Genomic DNA, 8,637 nt, shown 5'->3' with positions numbered 1-8,637 from the left:
GGTAGTGTATATATATATATATATATATATATATATGTAATATAAAAAACAGCATAACAGAACTAGAAGTTGTCATGAAAATAATCTTTCTTCTTTTGATTTTGGTCTGCCCTTTGACCCGGAGGTGTTTGTGTGAGCCTGACGCACACTGCTCACAAGCTCTCAGTATTCGCAGCTGCGCAGTGAGGTCTGCAGCGAGCGCATGTCCTTCAGCAGACGCAGAGAGTCTCGGCTGCGCTCACCTGGTCTGGCTTTGACCTCCACGCGACTCGAGACGTTAACCTGTGCTCCTTTCCCTCCACCGCAGCTCTGCCGTCTCCTCAGCTTCTCCATCTGACAGAAACACAGTTCAGGGAGCGCTCGACACTCACTAGCGCACAAGTGTGTGGAAAAAGTGCTATTTTTTGCATTTATTTTGATTGAAAACCATATTTATTAATAGTAACAGTAATAAATAATGGTATTTAACAGTAGTAGTAGTAGTACTAATAATAGTAGTAATACTATTAATAAATAATAGTATTTATTAGTATTTTCAATTAGTTGCATTTTTATATTTAAGTTTTAGTAAGGCTTATTAGTCAGATTTTGTTGTTTATTTGTTTGCCTTTATTAACTTTAATTATTTGTTATTTTAGTTTTAGTTTAGTTGTTTTATTTTTTAGATTTAGTCATTTTAGTACTCTAAGTCAGGGATATTATAGTTCATTAAAACTAAAAACCAAAATCATTAAAAAAAAAAACAGTACAAACTTTGATCCTATCTGTATTTAATTTATAAACATATCTGCCATCAAAAAGACTTTATTTATACATTTTTAAATATTATATAATATTAAATTAAAATGTTTTCTAAGCTATTTTGTGTGGTAATTAAACGTTTAAAAACATGAAAAAGGATGCATTGTGTTGATCAAAAGTGACTGTAAAGACATCTATAATGTTGCAAAATATTTCTGTTTCAAATAAATGCTGTTCTTCTGAACTTTCTATTAATCTGTGAATCCTGAAAAATAAAACGCGTCACGTTTTCCACAAAAATATTAAAGTTTCCAACATTGATAATAATCAGACATGTTTCTTGAGCAGCAAATCAGCATATTAGAATGATTTCTGAAGATCATGTGACACTGAAGACTGGAGTAATGATGCTGAAAATACAGCTGCGCATCACAGAAATAAATTACAGTTTAACAGATATTCACATAGAAAACAGCTGTTTTAGATTCTAATAATATTATACTATTTTTACAGTATTTTTTAGAAGAGACTTTCAAATTGAAAACTGAATTATTCCCAACTTTAGTGCTTTTAACATCAGCCGCCTTTCCAGTATCCATGCATCTTAAGTTGCATTATGGGCCGCAGTTACCTGAGCTTGATGTCGCCGGACTTTAGCGATCTGTTCTCCTTTATTCTCCATCCTCTTCACCAGCGTCTCCATCTCACGCTCGAAATCCTGCCGCAAGCGATCCGAACCGCACGACTGGATCTGTCTGGCCAATTCCTGCTGCTCGCTGACACACAAACACAGTCACTAGCATTGGGAGAAACTGAGCTTTCTGAATCGCTGAATCAATTGAATGAATCGCTTCACAAAATGATTCACTCTTTCCAAGCGTTAAAAAACACAAGCTGGCAACACCGCCGTTTACAAACCAAATGCTGTCATGCATGTGCTCTCTATTAAATTCAGTCTACAAATGATTTAATATCATTAAAATATGAAGTGTGAGAACAATTTGAGTTCTTTTATTCATTTACATAAAATAATAATTATTATTATTATTATTATTGATTTAATGGAATGTTCATTTTTGGTGAATTTTCCCTTTAACCTTTATTCTTTATTTTAGTATCATTAAAGTAGCATACTATTTATTAATATTTTTAATTAGTTTAAATTTTTATATTTAAGTTTTAGTAAGGTTTATCCGTTTTTGTTGTTTATTTGTTTGCCTTTATTAACTAATTATTTTTTATTTCAGTTTTAGTTTAGTTGTTTTAATTTTTAGATTTAGTCATTTTAGTAATTTAAGTCAGGGTTATTATAGTTCATTAACACTAAAACCACAATCATAAAAAAAAAAGAATTGTTACTTGAAACAAAATAAATATCAATTGAAATAAAATAAAATATAAAAAACAAACTTGTTTAAATTCCGTGACTTTTCCATGGCAACATTTCTGTTTAGTTTAACTTGATGTACTAAAATAACTAAAGCTGAAATAATAATAAAAAGTAAACTATATAGACATTTTAAAAAACAACAAAGACAAATAAAAATGATAATAACACACAACAAAATCACTCAAACTTTAACTATAATTAGCATGAAAGCAGAAAATATCTTTTTTTTTTTTTATTATAATAGTATGTCATTGATATTAAAATTTCAAGTTAACCTAAAAAATGTGAAAATGTTGCCTTGGCAACTAACAGAAATAAAAACATCTTTTAAATATATTATTTCAGTTAACATTTATTTTATTTCAATGTAATATTTTTCGTTTTAGACACTGTTCCAAGAGAGGGTGGAAACCGTTTCAGGGCACTAATAAAACGACAGTAAGATGAAGAAAAAGCCTCACAAGCTCATGTGTCCAAACTCGTCCTGCAGCGTCAGCAGCAGCTCTGACAGCTCCTCCCCACAGGAAGAGGAAGAGGAGGAGCTACTGCTGTGATTGGTGGAGGGGGCGTGTCCCAGCACCCGCTCGTTACACAGCTGAGGATGATGCTGCTTCATGAGATGAAGGACGTGCTGGACGTTTGCTCGCACTGAGTGACTCGAGCCTGTCGACTGAAGACACACACACACGTTAACGTCCACAATGCTGCTCCATATTACACATCACACACGCTCTGGTTTGTCACTTAGGGACAGTGTAAGCGTCAGAAATGATCATAAAAACTCATTTGCAACTGTTTTTGATGCAAAAAACCCTTGACTGAGGTGGGAATAAGATCAAATGTCACAGTGTAAACCGATGTGTTTGTGTCTTTACCGTCCCGGTCACAAACGGCACGTCTCCCAGACTGAGTCTGTAATGCGGCTGCGGCTGCGACGGATGTTTCTGCAGAAACACACACGAGCATCTCATCTCAGTAATTAAATCAAGTCAATCAAGTCAAATTTATTTGTGTACAGCAATTATCGCAATGCACATTCAAAGCAGCTTTACAGAAAGTCATACTGTTATATCTTTAATGTTTAGCGCTTTACCAAGAGCAAGTTTTAGAGCGGATATATGTTGTTTTATTCTATTAAGAGATATAAATATCGGCAGGTTTTGTTCTTCTTAATATCGGTCCGTTTTGTTCTATTACAAGATTTAAATATTTGTTGGCTTTGTTTATTAAGAGATTTAAATATTGTTTGATTTTGTTATATTATAATACTTAAATATCGGTCGGTTCTATTCTGTTATGAGATTTTAAACATCGGCTGGTTCTGTTCTATTATGAGATTTAAGTATCGGTCGGGTCGGTTCTGTTCTGTTACAATATTTAAATATCGGTCAGTTTTGTTCTATTATGATATTTAAATATCGGTAGGTTCTGTTCTACTACGAGATTTAAATATCGGCCAGTTTTGTTCTGTTACAAAATTTAAATATCGGCCGGTTCTGTTCTATTATGAGATTTAAGTATCGGTCAGTTTTGTTCTGTTACAAGATTTAAATATCTGTCAGTTTTGTTCCGTTACTAGATTTAAATATCGGTCGGTTTTGTTCCGTTACTAGATTTAAATATCGGTCGATTCTGTTCTATTACAAGATTTAAATATCGGTCGATTCTGTTCTATTACGAGATTTAAATATCGGTCGGTTCTGTTCTGTTACAAGATTTAAATATCAGCCGGTTCTGTTCTATTATGAGATTTAAGTATCGGTCAGTTTTGTTTTGTTACAAGATTTAAATATCGGTCGATTCTGTTCTATTACGAGATTTAAATATCGGTCGGTTCTGTTCTATTACGTGATTTAAGTATCGGTTGATTCTGTTCTATTACGAGATTTAAGTATCGGTCGGTTTTGTTCTGTTACAAGATTTAAATATCGGTCGTTTTTGTTCTGTTACAAGATTTTAATATCGGTCAGTTTTGTTCTGTTACGAGATTTAAATATCGGTCGGTTCTGTTCTGTTACAAGATTTAAATATCGGTCGGTTCTGTTGTGTTACAAGATTTAAATATCGGCCGGTTCTGTTCTATTATGAGGTTTAAGTATCGATCAGTTTTGTTCTGTTACTAGATTTAAATATCTGTCAGTTTTGTTCTGTTACAAGATTTAAATATTGATCGGTTTTGTTCTGTTACTAAATTTAAATATCGGTCGATTCTGTTCTGTTACAAGATTTAAATATCAGTCGGTTTTGTTCTATTACGAGATTTAAGTATCGGTCGGTTTTGTTCTATTACGAGATTTAAGTATCGATCGGTTTTGTTCAATTACGAGATTTAAATATCAGTTTGTTCTGTTCTAAAATAAGATTTAAGTATCGGTTGGTTTTGTTCCATTAAGAGATTTAAATATCAGCCGATTCTGTGCAATTGTCAAAAATCATCACTGAAGATATAATCGGCTGCCTTGTCAAAATTAGCCAGCTGTCAAAGAGTCTGATGTGATTTTAACATTTCTAAATGTAGTTAACAGTCATTAAAGCAACATTGTTGAGAAATAAAGGCTATGATTTTAATTTAAACTAGCATCTGATTTCAGGCAGAAGTACTGTATTGTGATGCTGGTCCTTACTGTGGTTTAAAATGACTTATATCATGGTGATTTTGGTAATATCGCCCACCTCTAAATAGTTTGTAGTAAGTAAACGTGTTCGAGGAATCAGATCTGTCTGCACTAGGGATGTTCATTTTAACCATTTAACCGGTTAACCGACGGTAAGAATTTTGACCGATTAATACAATCAGTTAAACGGTTTAAAAAGTCATTTAATTATTTATTTTTTCAGTAATTTATCAAAATATTTAAAACCGTTTACTGCATGGTTAAAATACGCTACGCATATAAAAAAAATTGTTTTTTAGGGAAAAAAAAAACCGCGTATAAGTCGCATTTTATTATTTCATTCAGAAATAGACCAAATGCCGACGCATAATGTTTACAAACATTATAATAAACACTGTAAACATAGCTAGTGTTAGTTCCCCTCACTCCACAACAAATCCTTTCAATTAACAGTATTTAGAAAAGAATTAAAGAATTAAAAATATAAGAAGCTATAGCAATATAAATGACAAGCCAAAACGAATTAATTTAGGCTAAAATGAAACATTGACCCAACGCTGGTTTCAATTATGTTTTCTCCGCTCGCAGAAGCGCTGCAGGTGCGTGATGTGATGCATGTGAATCCTCATGTTCTGTTGTTTGCTGCTTTTTGCGCATGTAACATTAATCCCCCGGACACAAATGTTAGTATTTTTAACGGGTCACAGACACTTATCCTTAATAATTTAATTCAATTCTAATTTAAAATAATCTTATCGGTTAACGAGCGTCAGTTGTCGGTTAGGGAAAATAACCGAAATTAACATCCTGCACTCGTTTACCTTTCTTGAGAGTTTCTTCTGTTTGATTCTGCTGGATTTATGTGGACGTGGAGACACAGACTGGATGAGCAGACGATTGGCTTCTAGACCCGTCTGCAACTGACCACAGAACAGATCAACACAGTTAACATCATACACACACACAGACGGACTGAGTGACAGGCGGACAGACGAACCTGAGCTGCTTTGTCCTGCACCAGTTTCCTCTGATGCTCCTCTTCCTGTAGTTTCCTCTCCAGCTGTCTGATCTTCCTCTCAGCGGCGCCCTGCGTCTCCGTCAGCCGGTGATACTCCAGCTCCAGCAGATCCAGCTTCTGCAGCTTCAGCTGAACATCGGCCCGATCCGCTGAACCCAGACGCTCCAGAGACACCTGCACAACACACACGGGATATTAACACACACACACACACACACCTGTCTCAGCGGGTGCTGTGTGTGTGAGACGCACCTGTCGTCGCAGCACAGCGCTTCGGTCTGATTCTGTGTTTCTCACGGTCTTCCTCATCTGCTCCAAATGTCTCTCCAAGCGTGAGCACCGAGTCTCGGCCGCAGTCAGCTGAGAGAGCAGATCTACAGACAAAAAGACATTTTGTTGCACATTCGCTGTTAATGTGAGGCGGGGAATAAATCTCTGTGTCAACTAATGCTGCTATTATTAACTAAAGCTAAAACTATTACAAATAACCTTCAGCAATTAAAGTAAAACTGACATAAGATTAAAAAAAATGAATATTACATGAAAAATGTAAAATGTTGGCAACTAACTGAAACAAAAAAAATTCAGTACTAAAATTAGTAAAACAATATTTAAAAAACAAAAACCAATTGAATATACTTTAAATATATATACATTTTTAAAAAAATGTCAAAAGCATGTAACAAATTTACTAAAATTTAAATAAATAAAATATATAATATAAAAATAATATAAATGTTACATGAAAAACTTAAACCTAAATATTAGAAATGCTGCCTTGGCAACACACCTGAAATAAAATAACTAAGTTGAAGTACTAAAATTACTAAAACTGAAATAAAAATACATTAAAGCTATATACAATTAGTTATATTAAAATTAATAAATTACTTAATATTAATTTTATTTTTAACATGTACACAAATTACTAAAAACATTTATTAAAATACCAAAAACACATAACAATTACTAAAACTTACACTAAAATTAAAATGAAAAATTTTAAATAAATGCTTATTAGATATTACATGAAAATGTTCCAAGTTGTCAAACTTAAACAAAAACAGAAATGTTGCCTTGGCAACTAACTAAAGAAATTACTTTTAGCTGACGTGCTTAAATTAAAAACGTTAAAAATTAATAAAAAAAACATAACATAAAAAAATTTAAAATTAATGTAATATTTAAAAAAATTTCATATATTTGAAAAATTTTAATAAATATATTTAAAAACATAAAATTACGAAACTTCAATTGAAAAGTAAAAATGTAAAAAAAATAAAAGCTTAATTAAGTATTCAAAATAAGTTTATTAAGTATTGAAAAATGAATAAATACTAGAATGGTACATAAGTAACACTAGTGTAGTGTAGCGAGATCAGTCACACGCTCACCATCGTCTCTGTGTCTGTGGTCTGAGTGTGTGGATTCTCTGGAGATGGTCTGGAGCTTCTGCTGAGCTTCACATCGCTCCAGCTCCAGCTCACGGATCTTCTCCTGCAGGTTCTTCAGCGCGGAAAGAATAGCTGCAAACACACACACACAGTTCTGCATTTATTCAGCTCACTCACCTCCTCTCAAATCAGACTAATCAAAACATGTGCAGCATTCAGCAACTCATTTCATAATGTGAAGCTCAGCCAATCAAAACAGAGCTCGTTTACATACGGAGGTCTGAAAGAAGCAAAAACAGTGGCTTTGAATGTAAATGCAAGAAAACAAAGAATCTGAATCTAAACTCTCCAGCAGGTGGAGCTGTTCACCAAGTATTCATCAATAAGTTTTATGAATATTTCATCACCAAAACTTTTAATGACTGATCCTGAGCAGAAATCGGCATCCAAACGTCTGTTTGAGATACTATTATAGATCGTATTAATAGTTTCAGTCATTTTTATTTTAATTAATTAAAGTTTCAGTAATTTTGTCGTTTTTGTAACTTTTATTAGTTTTTTTAATTAATTTTTGTTTTAGTTATTTTAGTACATCAAGATACTATTATAGAACTTTATAAAATATATTAACAATTTATTATTATTATTTTTTTAATTTCCATCATTTTAAATAAAGTTTTAGTAATTTCGGTGTGTGCTTTGTTGTTTTTAGTTATTTTAGTACATCAAGTTAATTTAAATAAAATTGAAAAATCCCTGGCCTACATAAAATAAGTTTACATATATATATATATTTATTTATATACACTATGATTCAAATGTTTGGGATCAGTAAGATTTTTATTACTTTAAGAAGTCTCTTCTGCTCAACCAGGCTGCATTTATTTGATCAAAAATACAGAAAAAAAACTGTAATATTATTAAATATTATTAGAATGTAAAACAGCAGTTTTCTATGTGAATATGTGTTAAACTGTAATTTATTTCTGTGATCAAAGCTGTATTTTCAGCATCATTACTCCAGTCTTCAGTGTCACATGATCTTCAGAAATCAAGAATTCAACACGTTTGTGGTTTTAACAGGTAAAATTTGCCTGTTACATTTTTTATTCAATTTAATTTTAACTATCAGCGTCAAGTCACACTCCATTTTAAATTAATTAAAATAAAATGAATTAATTAAAATATTTCTAAATACTACGTCATTTTATGTACGAAATGTTTTGACTGGCATCCTCCTGCATGTTTAAAGTAACTCGCTCATCGTCACACAGACTATACTGAGAGCTGAAGCACTGAATTATTCATGAGAGACACATACAGCTGTCAATCACTCTCTATACGCTCAAGCCTCGTGTCATCAGTGCATCTGAGCGAGTGCAGGATCTCCGGTGTGTGTGTGTGTGTGAGTGAGTGAGAGTGAGTGAGTGAGTGAGTGAGTGAGAGAGAGAGAGAGAGAGAGAGAGAGAGAGAGAGTGA

At 32.9% G+C, this 8,637-nt stretch overlaps 1 protein-coding gene across 3 annotated transcripts in view; it reads right to left on the bottom strand.

Annotated features, from left to right (window-relative positions):
* LOC107709406 (centrosomal protein of 57 kDa-like) overlaps positions 1 to 8,637 on the bottom strand; it is a 21,713-nt gene that overhangs the window by 10,843 nt on the left and 2,233 nt on the right. For 2 of the 3 annotated variants that reach the window (XM_016513857.1, XM_016513858.1), the window contains exons 1-8: positions 7,159 to 7,449; positions 6,017 to 6,138; positions 5,744 to 5,938; positions 5,568 to 5,666; positions 3,007 to 3,075; positions 2,593 to 2,801; positions 1,373 to 1,517; positions 243 to 333 (exon numbers count right to left, since the gene is read on the bottom strand). In XM_016513857.1, the coding sequence (XP_016369343.1) occupies positions 243 to 333; positions 1,373 to 1,517; positions 2,593 to 2,801; positions 3,007 to 3,075; positions 5,568 to 5,666; positions 5,744 to 5,938; positions 6,017 to 6,138; positions 7,159 to 7,318 (1,090 nt within the window). In that variant the 5' untranslated portion in view covers positions 7,319 to 7,449. Of the gene's footprint in view, positions 1 to 88; positions 334 to 1,372; positions 1,518 to 2,592; positions 2,802 to 3,006; positions 3,076 to 5,567; positions 5,667 to 5,743; positions 5,939 to 6,016; positions 6,139 to 7,158; positions 7,450 to 8,637 lie in introns of those variants that run through there. The other variant, XM_016513859.1, reaches the window with a different exon arrangement.

Source organism: Sinocyclocheilus rhinocerous, unplaced genomic scaffold (genome assembly GCF_001515625.1).
Source record: "Sinocyclocheilus rhinocerous isolate Xijiao unplaced genomic scaffold, SAMN03320098_v1.1 scaffold3493, whole genome shotgun sequence".
Lineage (NCBI taxonomy): Eukaryota > Metazoa > Chordata > Actinopteri > Cypriniformes > Cyprinidae > Sinocyclocheilus > Sinocyclocheilus rhinocerous.
The sequence above is the reverse complement of the archived record's forward strand: the minus strand, read 5'-3'. Positions and strand labels throughout refer to the sequence as shown.